This window comes from Struthio camelus, chromosome 3, assembly GCF_040807025.1.
Source record: "Struthio camelus isolate bStrCam1 chromosome 3, bStrCam1.hap1, whole genome shotgun sequence".
Lineage (NCBI taxonomy): Eukaryota > Metazoa > Chordata > Aves > Struthioniformes > Struthionidae > Struthio > Struthio camelus.
Genome location: NC_090944.1, coordinates 73,120,833 through 73,139,705, shown reverse-complemented (window position 1 = coordinate 73,139,705; position 18,873 = coordinate 73,120,833). Strand labels below are relative to the sequence as shown.

The 18,873-nt window shown below is 40.1% G+C and overlaps 2 protein-coding genes across 3 annotated transcripts in view; both read left to right on the top strand.

Moving 5' to 3' along the window:
* The window catches only part of HBS1L (HBS1 like translational GTPase), a 65,536-nt gene extending 64,471 nt beyond the window's left edge, over positions 1–1,065 (top strand). The window contains exon 18 of the mRNA XM_068938379.1: positions 419–1,065. Within this exon, the coding sequence (XP_068794480.1) occupies positions 419–430 (12 nt within the window). The 3' untranslated portion in view covers positions 431–1,065. The remainder of the gene's footprint in view (positions 1–418) is intronic.
* Positions 1,066–3,461: 2,396 nt separating this feature from the next.
* Positions 3,462–13,997, top strand: ALDH8A1 (aldehyde dehydrogenase 8 family member A1). Of its 2 annotated transcripts, XM_009688859.2 has the most exons (7): positions 3,462–3,741; positions 7,886–8,033; positions 8,456–8,611; positions 9,984–10,133; positions 10,791–11,047; positions 11,501–11,662; positions 12,956–13,997. In XM_009688859.2, the coding sequence occupies exons 1-7, from the start codon at positions 3,604–3,606 to the stop codon at positions 13,406–13,408; spliced, it is 1,464 nt and encodes a 487-aa protein (XP_009687154.1). In that variant the 5' UTR covers positions 3,462–3,603; the 3' UTR covers positions 13,409–13,997. The 2 variants fall into 2 exon arrangements, with proteins under 2 accessions (XP_009687154.1, XP_009687155.1); XM_009688860.2 differs by lacking the exon at positions 11,501–11,662 and having other exon boundaries at positions 3,463–3,741.
* Positions 13,998–18,873: the final 4,876 nt, after the last annotated feature.

The following is an 18,873-nucleotide window of genomic DNA, read 5'->3' as shown; positions in this document are numbered from 1 at the left end:
TGACAATTTCTGGCTTCTCCTAATGTGTATAGGAATAATGTGCTAGGTCTGTCAAAGGCTCTGTGTCTTACGGTGCTTTAATGCTCTTAGCTTATCTGATCTTAAATAGGATCCAGAATTAGGCTTAAATCCTGCACCCATTTATGCTTAAATTTAACTTCAAGTGAACAGGATCTTATTTACATCTATGATTTCTGATGTTTGTAGAACTGGGGACTAAATAACTCTTTAAATAGTCTCTGGGAATTACTGTTTAGCACTTGCTTTTGTTCCAGAATTACTGTTTCAGAGAATTTGAGAACAGAAGGAATTACGTTTTTCCCACAGTTCACAATATCATGTTGAAAAATCTATGCCCATTTTACCGTTAGCACTTTCTTTTTCACCAGAGTTTTTTTCAATTTACTTTTGTTTATAGATTAAAGAATGACAGCGGTGCCAGAACTTCCACAATCCAACCAAAATGCAATCAGGTATCCAGACTTTTAAGAATCCAGTTACTTCAACTGAAGGAACAAGTGCAATTAACTGGGAGCAAAATATGATGACAAGAGTCAAATCATATTAGACTTCTGGGGAGCTCTTCATCAGTCTTTCCCACTGCAGAACAAGATGCCAACTGACAAGAAATTGTTAATGTTGCACTTTCCCATTGCAAAAATCCATGTATTCCTCCATGTGGAATTTACCCCTTAAAGAGCTTGATGGGAACATGCTTAGAAAGTTGAATTAGAGAAAAAGATGATAAATCATCATGAAACAAACACCTTACTTCCAGCCATAAATTGTTTACATATTTTCTTTGATTTGCTTTTTTTTTGCTGCAGGTTAATTCAGTAAAGTAACTTAATTGGTCTAATATATTTTGAGGTTTGAGTTGAATGCATTCAAGGAGAAAAGAACTATTTACTTTCAGAATATAGCATGTAGTATTCTCCCAAGATTGTTTTTCCTATCCCAAAGTTTATTTAAAGTTTCTTTTGCTGTGTAGTGGAGCTGTGCCAACATTGGCTAATTTTACGTTTTAAAATGTAATAATAATAAAATAGCTTTGTCTGAGCATAATTTTTGCTTCCTTGTTCTTTTGTTATTTAAATACTTCTAAATTATGTTAAATCATTTATTGATTTCCATAATTCATATGTTTCAATGCAAATTTGTGAGCTAAGATGGGAAACTGACCTGTGACTTGTTTCTGTGGAATTAATTTTCAGCTCTTTTCATGTATTACTCCTTTGTGTACCTACTGTCCATATACATCTCTCTCACCCAGATTTAGTGCTCTTTTGAACACCGGTTGGCAGGTTAATCTTGGAATGTATACTAAAATCAGATTATTGCTCTTGCTTAAGCCTGTAACTCCTTCCCATGTTTCAGTAAGACGGCAGGCTAAATTATCCAGCAGAGGAATTCTTTAGGGTCCTTCTGCTATCTTCAGCATAAACCCAGGACAGGCACATTTTACTACAGCTTTGAAGTTTTTTTATAGGAACTGAGAGGACTACAAGTATCTTAGGAGCCATATACATGAGTGTAGTGTGGAGAAGACTATAATTTTGATCATAGCTTATAGTGCAGGGAAAGAACTAAAGTACCTGTTCCAAAGCGTCAGTCACTTAGGTTAACTGCAGTAAAGCCATGCCTTGAGCAGTAAAGAACAGAGAAAGCTATGATCGATGTTTAGTGTAAAATCATGTACTTGTGCTTGTCCATATCTACTCTTCTTACACTAGTGAGAGGTAATTCTTTGCAGTCACATGCTTAGCCTCAATTCATCACATGCATGCACCTGACGTATGTAAATTGTGCTGTGACTGCGGTCAACGTATGTAAATTGTACCTGTGACTGCGTGCAGGTATCAATGAAGTATCAATGACTGCATGAAGTATCAGTGATGCTCTATGCTGAAATTAATTGATGTCAAATCTTACAAATGAGCATATCTGAAAACTGTTACTGCCAAAACTGAAGCTGTCTTATGATTTATGCACTATTTATTACAACTTCTTATAGTCCCTAGATTGCATTTAAATACTTCCCAATACTTTTTTTTTTTCCCAGCCATAAAGGCTTCTGTGTTTGTAGGACTCCAGCATGCTGCCAAGCTGCTGTGTTGAACCTGCTCCGCTTGAACTTGCCTTCACAGAGAACATGTTTACGTAGATTTTAAGTCAGGGCACAGCTAAAATGCTGCAAGTGGAAGAATGTGTCTTCCATTTTAAGACTTCAGTATAACCCTTTTTGCTTGTGTGTAGGGGAACACAATTCTGAAAATGAACCTCCAATAACCCTTTTCACATATGAATGCATTAAATTTTGAGACTGTATTCTGTGGCTGCAGAAAAGCTGTTGCATGGTTTTTTGGTTTGTAGCTTGGGACAGAGATATTTCCCAATATTCTGGTTTCAGCACGTGGCTGCGCTACCTTTCAGCACTGGTCTGAACTTTACCCAGAGGCTCCAATTGGTTGATGAATAAATTTTTTGTTGGGCAATAAAACTGTATCACCTTTATTCAAGCAGAATAAAGTTGCATGTTGATTCACAAGAAGTTTTGTGGGTTGACAGTGGTCTGTGTTTTTTTGTTTTTTGTTTTTTTTTGGTAAGCTGCTGATTTAGATATTCACAATCTCCTGGGCATAAAATACTGCTCTTTTAAGATGGATGTGGTGTTTGGAATAAATGGGTAGTGCAAGGAGATGATGGACAGCCTTTGAATAATATATGATAGTCTAAAGAGTATATATGTCTTTTAGGCAACAGTGTTACTGGGTGCTTCAGGTTCTTGGGAAGTTAAAGCAAAACTTAGTTACGTGTAGCAGGCTGCTCTATAGTAAGGTGATTTCCACTGGAACATCCATGGAAGGATAAGTATGAAAGTCACTGTTTGGTTTCTTTTTAAAAACTAGATTTAAGCAGCATACCAGAAAGGGTTCCAAGTAGGATAGCACTTCACGACTTCTGAGCATTTTTTAACTGAAGGGGCCGCTCAGCCTTTTGTATTGGTTGATGTTTGGGGGACATTCTGGTTGAAAAAGATAATTTGTTATGTTTAAAATGTATTTTTTTTTTAACAGAATCACTATTTTTGTCAATACAAGGAAAAATATTGATGATAAAGCAGTAAATGTGAGCTACAGACATGCCAGTCCAAGTACTACTTCTATATGTTGTCTGATAGTAAGGGGCGGGTCCCTAACTGGGCTTGAGGGTATTGAATTCCGTGATATAATTGTGGCAAAATGACTTTCTGCTTCTGTACCTTGGAAGACTGCTACAGGGAGAAATTTTTTTGTCAAACCATTATTTTCCCCCCTTCTTTACACACGCAAAAGAGCTGGTTTTAAAGATCTTAGCTGGTTCTGCCTCTGAGCTTAAATTCTGAGAAAAAACAGGTATCACAGAAACAGTAATTATTCTCCCTTTCCTCTTTGTTTCTGCTGTTGTTGCTGGAGTTCCTTCCCACTTTTGAGTGAGCGATGCAGGGAAGACGGAGAGAGAGGGGGAGGAGTTCAAACCAGCAGTGCAAATACATAAAAAACTACTAATCTAAATTGACGCCTCTTAGGAAAAAAAAATCGTAGATAAAGCAAGCTGCTAACAATGTCTTCCTCAAAGGCTCTTTTAGTGCTGGAAAACTTTATAGCTGGCAAATTTGTTCCTTGTTCCTCCTACATAGACTCCTATAATCCGTCAACAGGAGATATCTACTGCAGGGTGCCAGACAGTGGCAAAGAAGAGGTGAGTACTATCCAAATGTACAAAAAGGTAAAAGGAGAACGTTAAGTGCAAATAATGTGGATGTTTTGAGTGGGAGAGAGTAGAAGGTGAGAGGCCAGAAAAATGCCTAAGTCTTTAATGCTCAAATGAGTAAATTACCACAACGCTTTTATTGGCAGTAAGCATAAAACAGTTCTGGAAGAGAGAAAAGGGTTGATTTCTTCTGTGAACAAACTCAGAGCCACTGTGTGCAAGTGAACGTGTTCTACCATAGTATCTTGATTGTTTGCTGTTGTTGTTTAAAAGGATTTTGCCTTGCTGGCTCTTCCTTAAAGCATGGTCAAAACCTTCTAGTCCTTTTTCGTTTTGATATTAGCAGTTGGATATTAAATGCAGATGAGGAATTGGTTGCAATGAGCGTACGTTCCTCTATAACGTAGCGTGTCTTCTTCATCAATTGATAGGAGCAGACATGCAATGTTTTTTTAGTCCAATGCTCCCTAGTAGGATGAATGTCTCTAGATACCTTATATGTGCTCAAGTGAGGTAGGGCAACACGTCACTCATTTTGGGAACTGCAGTTTCATTGATGCTACTTATTTTATAATGGCCAAAAAGTATGTGTCTATGGTAGTGTTTCAGATTCACTGTGGCTCCCCACAGAAATAATTGGAAAAGGTTAGATGATACAAAAGACTTGGAAAATGTTGACTAATAGTGTCCAGCATTGTTTCATTTTCAAAATATTTTTTACACAAGCTGCTACTGTGTGTGCTTGTTTCCTTCCCTTGCATTTCAATCTTGTTGACCGCTTTTTTTTTGCTCCTTTCAGCAGAAACCTTTGCACTGTAATTTCAATTGGGTAAATATTTGATAGATGTTGATGACCAAGGGTTAAAGTGTAACAGGTTGGTTTTGTTAGAATACATTTGTGTTAAGTTCATTCCAATACTAATTATGCCTGCAGAGGCTTTTCTTTGATGTGCAGGTGCAAATCTTCCTGCTTATTCATTCATAGAATCATTAAAACAGGAGATCTGTGAGAATGCCAGAACAGCCTAACAAAAGCAGGCTACCGGCATTCTGGGCCAAATATACCTAAAGTAACAGGTAGGTAAAGAATAATGACTTCTTTTTTTCCCAAGCTTTCTAAGCTAGTGGTGTGCATGGGATCTGGAACCCAGTTTAAATGCCCATGAAGTCAGTGAGGGCTTTACTCCTACCTTTAGTCAGCCATACAAAAAGGGAGGGCTCTGCAGAGCTGATATCCACTGATGCCTGGTGGAATATGCTGAAGTACAATCACATACTTCTTAGAGGATATCTAGAGATTTCAAAATAAGCATCAAGGGCTAGGTTCAACAAAGCACTCAGGCTGCTAGTTTCTAGCAAGACTCAGCATCCTGTTGGCCTTTTTGGCTGGTTTCAGTGGAAAGTAGAAGGCAAAATAGGAATGAGTCAGAATGTGTTGCTAACCCCAGAATTTAACGCTAGATCGGCTGCACAGACCATTTCAGTGATAGAATTCAACACAATATTTTTCAAGGTTTTACTTTATCCCTTAGATAGATGTCCTGAGCTCCAAAAAGCCAGCACCAAAGCAGGCTAAGTAGGTGCACTATTACCTCCAAAACACAGGCTTGTGATGGCTGATTAGGCCTGCCAAACTTCCCTTTAAAGAATTTTGCTCCTCTTGCATCATCCACTAGAAAAATAGAATACCCTGAGAATGCTTTTTAGTATTTTGGTATCAACCTTTTATGATAGTTCTGAATTGTATGTTCTTTGGTGTCTAGTCTTTCATGTGCAAAAGGAGGAGGAAAGCAGGAGGAAGTGTTTCAGACACACAAGTTTATAGCTGAATTCTTATGCATGTTTTCTTTATGGCTTGACTTTCTTTGCTTTTTTCTGCTAGTCAAACTAAGTAACTGTTTAACTTTTGTCTTCCCTCTGAGTCCTTCTGTGCAAATATCTCTCCTTTTACTTTTTTAGATTAATCTACTGCCACTTCATTCCTTGCTCTACTAATTTTCTCTTCTGCTCCCTATGAAAATGCTACATTTTCCCTCTCCTTCCAAACTTGCTGGAGGAGTAAAAGTGCAGATAGCTTTAACCTCACATCAGCCTCCTTCTGAAGCATGCAGCACCAGGTGGAAGAGGTAGTGAAGAAGAAAGCAGATGAGAAGCAGCACCACAATGGCACCTAATGACAGAAGGGTGGAAGAACAAGTTAATTAGTAGGGGAAGTATAGATTATTATAGAATTATTTTCTTTTTCTTTTGAATTCTTTTTCTTTACAAGATTATAGGTGTGTGTTCCACTAAGTTTCTCTTGAGAGCTGGGAAGCTCTCCCTGGTAGGAGCTTCTTCTCCCTCTTGCTGTGTGTAGAAGTCGGATGGCACCAGACTCCAGAAGCTCCTACCGTTCATACCTGACTCACTCAACATGCTGCAAGTCCCTGTCTGCAGACTGGCTTTGGCCCTGCTCCAGCTGTTCAATAGCTGATGGCCTGCAGGCTTTGTCACCTGAGCTGTAGGTTGATGAACTGTGGTTGAGAGAGTAGAGCCTAGGTTTCTGGGCTTGGCCAGTGATCTGTGTGACCTTGTGCAAGTTGGTTTATTTCCTGCCCTGGCCTCCATACCAGTATCTCTGTCCTTCCACCTCTGGCTCTTATTTTTAGGTAGACTATAAAGTCTGATGTGCGGGGGGGGGGGGGGGGGGGGGAATTGAGGATTTCCACCTACTTGAGCTTTTGTGCCCCCTTTAGAAAAACATCACTGGAGTGTCCATATTTATGGTAATTTTTGTGACATCTGTCACAATGTGAAGGAGCAATTTCGGAACTCAGATTTGTGGAACTGATGGAAAGGAATATTTGGTGATGGCATAGGAACCAGTGATGTGACAACGTTAGTAACAGCTCAGAATCATCTGATTTATATTACATCAATGTCCTCTTAGTTACTGGCCAGGGAAAATTTACCGAGGCTGAAGAAATTTATGAGTAAAAATGATGAGAAACCAAGTAGGAAAACAGCTTAAACTAAAAGCCCACCTTGATGCATTTGTTAAGACAGTGGAAGCTGTTAAAAAGTGATACATAAGAAGCAAAAATAGGGAAATAGAGCAGTTAATTAAAATATGGAAGGATGTTAGTAACCGTCTTTAGTAATCTGAGAGACTGGTAAATATCTAGAAGGAACAGTATGTAAATCAGTAGATTCAGATAATTTTCATTTAAGAGCCTAGAAGAACTGATTGTTGGGGAGAGAACTTTCTGGTAAACTTTAATCCGTGAAAGCCTAGTCTACTTCAGAGGAGTGCTGATGTTCTGCCACTGTTCAGCAAGGGCAGACTAAAGAACCATGGCAGCAATAGGCAGAAGCTGCATACATCTCAGGCGAAATGCTGGCAAGACTGGTATGCGTCTACATGAACGCATCTGATAATCTTTCATATCCGTAGACTTTGTTAGATATCTGGTGAGAGAAACATCTAAAGTCCAAGAGTTTAGAAAGGAACTTTTTTTTTTCTATGAGGAAGTTAGTGGGTTTCCAGCTGTGAAAAAATAAAAATGTTTCTGATATGGTTATTCCATAAACATATTATCAGACCTTTCTTGAACTAACTGGGCAAAAGGGGAGAGGAGGAAATGAAAGGTTAGCAGGGCATAGTCTACTCCTTCCCCATCCCCTTACTTTTATTGCTGCCCAGTAAGTCCCATATGGCAAGACCTGAGTGTGCCTGTTTGGACTGCAGTTGGACACTCGATCTGGGAGGAGATTCCTGCACTCCCCTCTGTGAGAAATAAGTTTCTGAATGGGTCAGACTGGTAGTGCCTGCTGGTGCCAGCACTTGCTGGCATCTCTTCCAGGCCTAGAGGGCAGCGCACAAGTTACTGCAAAGTAGAGCAAAGCAAGAGTTACAGGGAAATACAGTATATCGAGAGGAGAAACCCTGTCCCATAACCCAACAAACGTTGCTGAAAGTGTCTTGAGAAGAAGAAATGGAGACACTACAAACAGTCACAACTCGGAAGAGCTAGTCCTCTGAACAATGTGCTTTGCATTAGTAACCTCTCAAACATCAGTTGATCTGCTGATTGTTTGATGCTATCTCTAAAGCTTTCCATGAATATCCACCATCCCTCCTTCACTTTTTTAGGTGGAAGCTGCTGTCAGAGCTGCCAAAGATGCCTTCCCAATTTGGTCCTCAAAAAGTCCATTGGAAAGATCTCAGATCCTAAACAAACTGGCAGACCTGATTGAACATGACCTGGAAGCGTTTGCACAAGCAGAGTCAAAGGATCAGGGTAAAAACTGGAACTGTTGATCTCAAATTTTGAGAAAATGAGTGCTTTGCTGATTATTGGAATTGTAAGAGTCTGATCCGCATTTTAGTATAGTGTGAACTGTTGGTGCAGCTTCAAGTTGATGTACATTAATTTTGTAGAAGTTGTCACTGATTTTGTGTTCCTGTGGCAGTCCACGGCTTGCTTTTCAGAATTGCTAAATGTTGACTTCAATTGTTATGTACAGTAGTACAGGGAAGATGTTGTCGTGGTGTATGCCTACGCTGTTCCAGGGATTACTTGGGCACAGAACACAAGACAGTTCGCTCAAAACTTGTAAGCTATAGTTTTCAGCACAAAGTTTAAAGAACGGTTCACAGTGGTGTTCAGATGAGCTATTTTCTGCCCATGATAATAGAGCAGTGTGCTTGTTTATGTTTCAGGCAAAACTGTTACATTTGCTAGGACAGTGGATGTCCCTCGGGCAGTGTACAACTTCCGATTCTTCGCCTCCTCTATCCTTCATCACACGACAGAGTGCACCGAGATGGCAGCCGTGGGCTGCCTGCATTACACCGCTAGGACACCTGTGGGAATTGGTATGGTGTTTCTGAAGTGCTGAAAAGCTTGGCAGGCTGTCTGCCCTGAGGAGAGCTCAACAATAAAAGGGGACTTTTCCAAAGCTAACTTTTACTGTCTCTGGATTTCATACTAAATATGCCTATCATTTATGCTACTTGGATAATTCACCTTGAAAAAAAATCTGTTTTTCCCTGGTAGCTCCTACCCTCAACATTTCTCTTGTATTTTGCATATGTGTCTGTGTACATAAGTGTGTGTCGCTGCTTTGGATCGATGGGACTTCCACAACTCTTAGCTGCCACTTCTGTTGGGATAGCTAAATCCCTTTTGGCTTTGAGGGAGCAGCAGTAGTACGCAATTGGGCTTCTCAGCCTGACTGGCATGTAGACAGATGTTTGAAAGTCTTTTAGTTGGGGAATTACTGAAGTCAGCCACTAGATGTTGCTGTTGCTTCACAGATAAAGTCACTGTGCTCAACGGAAGTGATGGAATCCTGGTTATGTTGTTATACATTTTAGGTAATTGTATATAAATATTCCAAATTCACATTTGAATTATTTTTTAAAATAAAATTGTCTAAGCTAGAGGACCCTTTTAGCAGTTTCCGTGAGCAATGGAAAACATGAGTACTTCTGGTATAATTGCTCTCATTTAAAAAAAAGTCACTCGAGTTCTGAAGCTCTGTTCTTGTATCTGCTCAGTCAAACAGCAAGAAATTGAGTTTTATGAGCAGTCACACCTGTCAGTCACAGCATGTGTTTCAGTATTTGCTACAAATATGTAAGGTAAAAATATTCCCAAAGGCAGTTACTAAATAAATTTTAGTGATACAACAATCTGTGGAAACAGCAATTTGTACATTAATCAGTTTGGCTAAAATTTTCCAGGAAAATACGCACAGTAGGTTATGGATACTCTTGTAATATTTAAATTGGGAAAAAAAAAAGCTATGAAAAGCAACAGAAGAAAGAGTGGGCTGAGCTAACTCACACTGCCTTACCTGTTACTGTTGGCTAAGAGTGTATACACAGGATATTACCACAGACTAACTGAGGTTTTAAATCGTTTGAGTGGCTGGCCTTGTGTTCATGGTCCTAGAAAACACTAAAAAGCAGACTGTGGATATAAGATTCTGCTCCAAAACAGTGGCAAAACTCATTTAGAGGGTATAGCTGATCACCTTCAGGATCATTTGCACAAATCTTTTTAAATTATTGTTCACGAGAAATAGTTTTAGCTGTGGATTTCTTGCACAATTGTATGGATGTAAAAGCCATAGCCAAATTCCCCTCATAAATCTGAACTGGTTTATGATTGCTTGAGGTTAGAGAACCAGATTTTCTATTGCAATAAGACTGACCTACTGTTTTTTGTGCTTTTACTTTGTAGCTGGTTTAATCAGTCCTTGGAATTTGCCACTATACTTATTGACCTGGAAAATAGCTCCTGCCATTGCATGTGGAAATACTGTAGTTGCCAAGCCAAGCGAGATGACATCTGTCACAGCTTGGATGATGTGCAAGCTCTTTGGTAAAGCAGGTAAGTCCCTTTGTGTTTAGGGATTGCGGTTGGGGTGGGCCTGCTTATCTGTGCACTCTTTTTGTTGTAGAAATCAGAAAGCATGCAAAGAATTGAGAAAAGATGGTTACTGTAGTTGAATATTGCATTGGAGAACTAAAAATGCAGTCCCTGTTTTCATACGATTCCATCTCTCCATTCCCAGCTATTCCCTATTTTTTTCCACTGTCTTGTGAAAAGTCCTAGTGTGTCTCCTTCCCCACTCCTGCGTTCCCCATAAGGATTTCCTACATCCGTGGTGCCAGCACAGGGAACCGCCGTAGAATAAGAGAGCGAGAATAAGCTGTCGGTTGCTGTATCAATGTTGTATTTGGTTCATGGGAACTATTAAGAAAAATTTGGAGGATAACTGCTTTTGGCCCAAGATAGAATAACTAAAAACTGAACCTCTGATGACGGATATCAGGCAGCTGTGACTGATCAATGAAATTGGCTTTTATCTCTCAACATATGCCCTCCAAAGTTATTAAACATCCTGTATTTCAGCTACTATATAAGTTAGGCGTTAATCTCTGTCACTCTAAAACTATTAGTAACTTTATAACTTCAAAGACAATGAATTGAATACCCCAGAGCAAAGAAAAGTATATGGTCTCTTTGTGCCTTTCTTCCCATGAGGAATACCCCATGGGGTGGTGAACATGGTGTTTGGAATGGGCTCCAAGGCAGGAGAAGCTATCGTCTGCCATCCCGATGTGCCGCTGATCTCCTTCACGGGAAGCACGCTCACGGCCCAGCGCATCACAGAGAAAAGTGCCCCTCACTGTAAAAAGCTTTCCCTGGAACTGGGAGGCAAGAATCCTGCCCTCGTCTTTGATGATGCTGACTTGAACCAATGCATCCCTGCCACCGTGAGGTCCAGCTTTGCCAACCAGGTACCTCCCCGTTCTGAACTGTGCTTACCACAGGAGCAAGGTGTGTGTGCGTGTTTGTATGTGTGCACACATGCCTCTGAATCCACATCCTAAATTGTCAAGGTATGTTTTACAAGATCCTGTCTTGTCAGCAAACCATAAGTAGAAAAATAGGAAATTGTCTTCAGTTTCCTAGAAACAGAGAAACAAAATAATAAAGAATATGCTCTTCCTAGGCTATTGGAAGGTAACAAAATGTCATTAGCCTCTCATATAGATAACACTGTATATTCCCTCATGGAAGTAGGTGTTTTACAATTCTAGCTGCAAGTTAGTATACTGGAATTAAGTTTAGAGACACCCGCTCCTGAGAATGTAGGACACAAGTCTCATTTTTGGGAAGTAGCTATTGGTAATTGTCAATAATATAAGGTAATGTGAACAGATACTGTTGTTTTTCTTGTTTTTTGGTAGGGTGAGATCTGTCTCTGCACCTCCAGGATCTTTGTTCAGAGGGGCATATATAATGAATTTCTGAAGAAGTTTGTAGCAGAGACTAAGAAGTGGAAGGTTGGAAACCCCTCAGATCCTACTGTTGACGTGGGAGCACTAATAAGTAAAGAGCATCTAGAAAAGGTGAAATTACATGGAGTTTAGCTGACCTCATCTTTTAGAGGGCTACAAAAGGTGATTTCAGAGGTCTAGGACAAGGTCCGTGTATTCTCAAAAGTTAGCTTTGAGGGTTTATGATTCAAAGGTGTTATAAGGTATCCTGTTGGTGAAGTTTCCATTGCCTGTGATCTGGTATCAGATGATTACTCTGGATAGAATCAACTGTATGTGTGAAAATAACTTTAAACGACAAACAGCAATTTTTGCTATTTGGTGTGAAGCAATTTAACATAGGTGAGCCTAAATCCTGAACTTAAACTGACCAATATTACAGCAGCATTTTCATGAATTTCGATATTGCATTTGCTGTGGTCACCTATTTGCCTAATAAGAGAATTTAATCCAACATTCTTATTTTTATCTCTTATTCCTTAGCAAATGCTGGGGAATGCAAAAACAGTTATTTAGCACTGCTTGCAGGAATTCAGAATTGCATATATGTAGAGGGCAGCTCAGACAATGCACAGCTAAATAAGAGTTTGCTTTAGTGGCTTATATGAAACGTAGTCCTCCAGGTCTAGTTTGGAGTACAGCAGTAGAGAAACACCCACTGCTTGAGTTCCTCATATTCTGCGGCGCTACAGAGGACTTTTGAGTCCAACTTACAAAGGCAGTAAAAACAAGAAAAAGAGGAGGAAAAAAAAAAGGTCATGTCTCTGTGGTGTTTCTATAGGGAGAGAAACTACACAATGATTTCAAAACAGCAGAAGTAGATGAATAGCATCTCCTATATGTTCAAGTAACAGTCATGGAAACAGCCTTAATTATTTATGAATGGGATCTTCTATAGCATTCATGGCTTCATCATCCTAGTGGCATGTAAACATTTATATTTCCTATGAGATAGGAAAATATAACTGATCCCTTAAAGTGAGTGAACGAACCATGGCCCAGAGTATGTGGCAAATTGCCCAAGCTCCTGGAAGAAGCAAGGGATGCTCTGAACCACTTCTGTTTTCACCAGGGGTCCTACCCTTTTGAGAATATGTAGAAGTAGTAGAGAAGGGGCAATAATTTTGCCTACTAGGCTAATAAGCATTCAGAGAGAGAACAATCATTTTTACAACGAGAGAGACCTGGCCTTACTTTTACAGAAATATAACAACAAAAGCTAGGGAATGACTCTGTCATTAGGAGGGAAGAAAAGGCAGTGTGACTCGGATGTATTTTTGGAGTCCTGTTGATTTACCCGGGTTGGAAAGATGAAATCTGAGAAGTTTGTGTCTTAGCACTGACGTTTTCCTGCTGCTTCCCCAGGTAAGGAACTACGTGAAGAAAGCCCAGGCTGAAGGAGCCAGGATCCTTTGTGGAGAGGGAGTGGATTCCTTGGCTCTCCCAGCTGGCAACGAGAAAGGGTATTTCATGCTGCCCACAGTTATTACGGAAGTCAAGGATGAATCTTGTTGCATGCAAGAAGAGATCTTTGGTCCTGTAACATGTGTGGTAGCATTTGATACAGAAGAAGAAGTGATTGAGAGAGCCAACGGTGTCAAATATGGCTTGGCAGCCACTATATGGTCCAGCAATGTGAGCCGCGTTCATCGAGTGGCACAAAGACTACAATCTGGATTGGTGTGGACCAACTGCTGGCTTGTTAGAGACCTGAACTTGCCATTTGGTGGGATGAAAGCCTCAGGTGTAGGAAGGGAGGGAGCAAAGGATTCCTATGAGTTTTTCACTGAGGTCAAAACCATCACAATAAAGCACTGACGTGTGTCAATGAAAGTATTTTAAGGTGAAATAAATGACAGTTATTTGAGTCACCATGAATGTCTTTCTGGAACAGACTGCTATTTTGGCCAGCTTTTTCTTAAACTCTGGTCAAGCAGTGTCAGTGATGGCTGAAAACAGTCTCCACAGATGGTAATGTTGAATGTAGCCTTTCATGTTAGACAGGAAGCTCAGTGTGGACTCCACAGCTAACCTATCCCAAACCAGATGAGTTGATTGTCTCACAGATCCTAAAGTTTTTTCAATATTCCTATCTAAAAAATCTTTCCCTCTAAGGCAGACTGGAGACAGGATGATATACAACTGTATCTGTGGTTGGTGAATTATGAGAGACAAAGAGGCAAGTACATGGAGAGGTAGATATTGTAATGGGAATCATCCCATTTCCACTATAAATAGTAAGTTCCACATGCTAATCCATTTTACACTTCTCTATCAGACAAGGACTAATGCATTTGCCCACTAAATGCCTGAGGCAGTGTCTTTTAATCTATTAAGTTGTATAAAGCTATAGAGTCATGAAATTCTCATGACATACAGAGACAATAAACATTTTAATTATAACCTGCTTTATGGTATGCAGATGAATAATTACAAGACTTGTTCTTTAACTATTTTGAAATTACAGCCTTTTGTTGGTACTACGTCTCAAAGATAGTATTTTTCACATCCCCGAACAATGATTTGGCTAGAGCATAGACAATGCCATTCTCTATTAATAAAGGCTGGAAGTGACTCCTAAGAGAACGAACTATTGGAAATATTTGTCACAAAAATGTAAAAATACTGGAAACTTTCCCTGATTCATTTACAGATTTTTTTTTTCGCAAGTATCTCACAAACTTGTTCACATTCCATGAAAAAAGAAAGAAATTTGAATAGATACCCCTTCCTGCCTCCCCCTTCTCCCCCCACCCCCTGCCAAGATAACTGCGTTGCTATTGAGGTTTTAGAGCAGCCGTCTGTGATTTGTTTTTCAGGTTTTGAGCTGAATTTCATGGTGGACAGAGCTGTATGGGGTTTTACAAATGCCTGTATTCTGAGAAGGGCTAGCTAGTCATTTGGGTATTTCTTAAGAGCTGTTGAGAAAGAAACTGCACTTTTAAAATACACAAAAGACTGACAAAAATTTTTACTGATTAGATATGTGAAACAATGCAGTAGAAAATTGCTCTGGTGCTCCTCTACACCCCAAGAAAGAAAATCATTTCCAGTTCCAATTCCAGGTGTCATGGCCAAGAAGCTCCATGGGATGGAGCCAGAAGCCAAATCTGCATTTCCTGCCTCTTTGACAGCAGGGAGCTGAGCAGTTCTGGCATTACTGGCTTCTTGGTGAATGTACCCCAGAACTGAGATCTGAGAGCATGATGAACCTCAACATTTTTTTCTCCAGCTTGGTTGCAGGGCAGTCCTACTGGATGGGCTGGGAACTAGTTATTTGATGGATTTGGTATGAATACCCTCAACTGAAGATGAGCTAAGAAAATAAATAAATAAAAAATGGTAGGCTTAATGATTTGGTGTCTTCTGAAGACACAAACATTTTGTCTTAAAATTCTGTCCAGCTCTATTTATAACCATGTGGTGGCAGCAGAACACTTGCTTTGTTTTTTAGCTCTCAGTCATTCATTTTACTACAAGGGAAATGAACAGCTATATTAGTGTAGGCTCCACTCTGCCAAATCTTTTTTACAAATCCTGTTTGGAGCAGCAAAGAACCCAAAAGCTGTGAAGCGCTTCATTAGTTTGGGGACAGGAGTTTTCAGCAACAGCAGATGGGATATTGCACAAGTAATAGGTTTTGAAGGATTCCTTCCCCCACAAGCACTCAGTTTTAAAGAGCTGACTGTTCTTTCAGGTGTTGATTTTGGCTTGGCATTAGATGAGGTGCGAGATATCTATATATCTTCCACATTTAGGAGGCAAATGTGTCCATGTGTCATCTGCGTGTTTCTGGCCCAAGGTAGCTAAGGTATTTTATAGAGAGGTGGAGTACTAGGTGGGGAGAGGACAGGACTTTGCTGAGCTTCTTGGTTGACGGGTATGGAGGTGGTGGCTCCTCATCCAGCATGGCTCAGGGGATTATCTCCCGGAGTGACCCATTCAGTCATCTGTAGTGTCCAGAGCCTCAGAGAAGTAAAGGAGGTTCTCTGGCGCTAATGATGATGCTTATATTTGGGCAGGAGGAGAGCCTGTGTGGTGATACCAAATATTGCCTCTATCTGCATTTTTCCATCTATAATGGATTCTTTCCTTCTGATCTTTACTTAAAGTGCAGTTGAAGTGTCTTATTTATTCTCCTATCTTGCTGTTTAGATGAATAGAGTTACTTATGTCTGTATACACACACGTATGTGTATGTATATGTGTTTGTGCATGTTAACTGATGAGGAGAATTCTTTTTCTGCCTATAGAAAAGGGGAATTCTTGTATTGCACATGTTTGCATCCAGTGTCAGGTCCTTGCACTCAAGATTGTAGCTGGTGCTTGTGGCAGTGGTGGCCTGTAAAGCAGCTTGCATGAGAGGCCTGCTTCTTGTAACAGGGGCCTGTCTGCAGGATTACTGAATTCTCCCTATATCCTAAATTTTAGGAAGCTTCCCATATTTTCTTTATTCAGATTGACTTCTGGTAGAGCAAGGTGCATGGATATCTTTCTCTCCTATTGTGCAGATTAAGTTGTTAAAATCAAAGAATTTTTCCTGTAAACAGTGAAGGTCACTACCGTGGCTGCTTTTTTTGCTAGATTTTCTGCTCTCAGTCTCAGTGTGCAGCAAAGAGGATATGCTGAAGGATAAGGCAAGTGGATCCCAGGCAGCAGGCTGGTAGGTCTTGTGCAGCTCTCTGGGCTGGGCAACCCGGAATTTTCCAACCCTGCGGCAAAGGGTTTTCTTGTAGGCAGCCCTGGTTTATGAGTGAAATCACGTGGCCATTGTGAGGATTTGTTTAATTACTGTTACGTAAACCCTGGAGAGTTGCGCCATCTGTTATTTCTTACAGATGGAATAAGTACAGTTCTACTTAACACCAGAAGATTATCTCACTGGCGTGAGATGATTACTTTACGTGGGTAGGTAGTCATATATTTGCCACAGTTTACAGCCCTTAGTTAGTATAGGTATTTTGTTCTTTTTTTCAGATCTTTTCTTAGCACGTTTACATCTGTATCCCACTATTATATAATGCTTGAAAACAGTTTTGCTTAGGGAGATTCTAGGCACAGCCTGCCGAGGAGGCGGATCAGTTCTAGTGTTTATATTCAAATCAAATTACATCCCTGTTCCCACAGTGTTTGTAACTTTTACAAATACTTCTTGTTTTGCCTAACTCCCAGAGATGAAAACAGAATTCAGGCTCTTGCCTTATTGGGTCAAACAAAATTTCCTGCTTAACTTAAGTATGCAGAACCAGAATGTGAGTTAGGATGGTTTTAAAACTTTAACTTTGAATTTCTAAATGTGAAAAAGCTATACCTTAAGATTCACCTTCACAGGTTGAGTCGGATCTCTCATCTTTAAGACTTTTCTCTTCCAGTAGGAGAAGAAAAAAAAAAATAAAAAAAGGAAGATGACATCCTAAAGGAACTTAGGACTTGTGAGATGTGGATCTTTGTCGGTCTTGTCCTCAAGGCAGTCTGGAAGGATATTTGCTCAACATCTGTCTCAGGTCTATTTTTGCACCTGAGTGGTGATGCTTGTCCTTAGGGTCCTCAATGCACTAGCTTTGTTAATTTAAAAACATAAAATCCTCCCTGGTAGTGCTTGTAGATTAGGTGAAGACTGCTAAATAATGATGAAGAGGACAGTCCTGCACAGTTATTGGATTGCTGGGTAAATTGGCTGCATTTTAATGCAGCTGAAAGTTAATTATGCACCCTGCATGTGAAACTGTGTGGTGCTGCCACCTCTTGAAAAGGAGCAGTTAAAAAGGATTTGGAGGTCATGAGGGAAAAAGCACGATCACTATGAGAATGCCAGCTCAGCTAAAGCCAAATCAACAGAGGAGACCTCAACAAGAGCTCCGCTGCATCATTGCAACAAAGGGAACCGGTATGATCCTGGAAGAGATGAGCAGAAGTGTACTGGAACTGTAAAAAATCTTTACCTGTGTACATAGTATTGCTCTCATGTCATGCATCTGTTTCTGATATCTTTTAAAGGATGTGGAGCAGAGAGAGGAAGGAGTAATTGAAATGTTATAGTTTGGAAAAAAGTTCTAGTGTGGGGCTTAGACCTCAGTCCATTTGCTGTGACGTCCTTTGGCTTCTGAAGCATCAACTTTACTAAGATAACTTGGGAGAGCAGTGATTACAGAGGTCAATGAGGATGCACAAAGTTAGGCTGGCATTTGAAAGAGCAAATTTTGTCTTCTAAAGCATGGCAGGGGGTGGAGTGCATCTAACAGACTCCCTCTCACTTAGGGAAGTGACTTAACCAGGTCAGAGCCTGGCTTATGATGCTCCACTCTGGCATAGGGTATCTTTAATCGCTTCCTAGAAAATGGAAGTGCTCCTCAAGAAGGGAGCAGAAGAGTCCCTTACCCTAGAATTCACTATAGGTCAGGAGCACGTTCTTTATGAAAGAGGGAGATGTGGCTGCGACCACTCAGTCTTTGTGTTTGGCTCTAGGAATATCTACTGGACCTCCCAGGTCAGCTGAGGTAAGGAGAGGGGCGCAGTGGGACAAGGCTAAGTGTGAGGCAGATGCTACACAAGAACCGATGCAGAGGCATTTCTGAGTCTACCACCAAGCAAAACAGACATGTAGGCAAGGAGGGCCTTTGGGCAGTTATATGCTGGATGAAATAAAAATGCTTCCCTGTATTTCAGAGGCATTGTGAAGTGCTCAGATACTCTAATGATGGGGTTGGTATAAGTTGCTATAAGAGCAAAACGCTTCTCTCAAAACAATGCTAAGAGCTATCTCCTGGTTCCAGAAGAGAGTTATAATTATTGACCATTTATTACGGAGAAGTAAGGACACATATTCATTCACTAAGTACTAAACATGTCCAATTAATTCTGTGCTCCTGAATTAATAAAGAAAAGAATGTGCTACCATTTTAGTGACTGAATTTTCTCCTCCTTTGGGAATAGTACCTATTAAAGTGAGCGTTTACCCTGCATTACAGAGAGATTTCTTGTTTTTCTCCAAGTTTGGCTGACCCAACACGAAAGTTAAGCAAAAGTCACACTTTCTGCAGCTGTAAAATAGCATTTGCAAGGGTTTGTTTAAAAAAGGAAATAAAAGAAACATTTCTTAATCTTATCTTAATTTTTTAAAATGGACTTGTTTATAGTTACTTGGCTTGAATGAATTAACTGTGTTTACCTGCTGAAAATGCAAGCTTTTGTCCTCAGGAGGAATGCCAAAATATTTTTAGTGGAAATAACTGGGCATCAATCTGGGATTCTGTTTGTGAGCTTGTGCTAAAATATCCGTGTTT

Excerpts from the sequence above, each read along its gene's own strand:
- ALDH8A1 (XM_009688859.2), top strand. The coding sequence starts at position 3,604 with ATGTCTTCCTCAAAGGCTCTTTTAGTGCTGGAAAACTTTATAGCTGGC. Across the intron at positions 8,034-8,455 it reads AGCAGAGTCAAAGGATCAGG|GCAAAACTGTTACATTTGCT; the intron begins GTAAAAACTGGA and ends TTTATGTTTCAG. Across the intron at positions 10,134-10,790 it reads CAAGCTCTTTGGTAAAGCAG|GAATACCCCATGGGGTGGTG; the intron begins GTAAGTCCCTTT and ends TCTTCCCATGAG.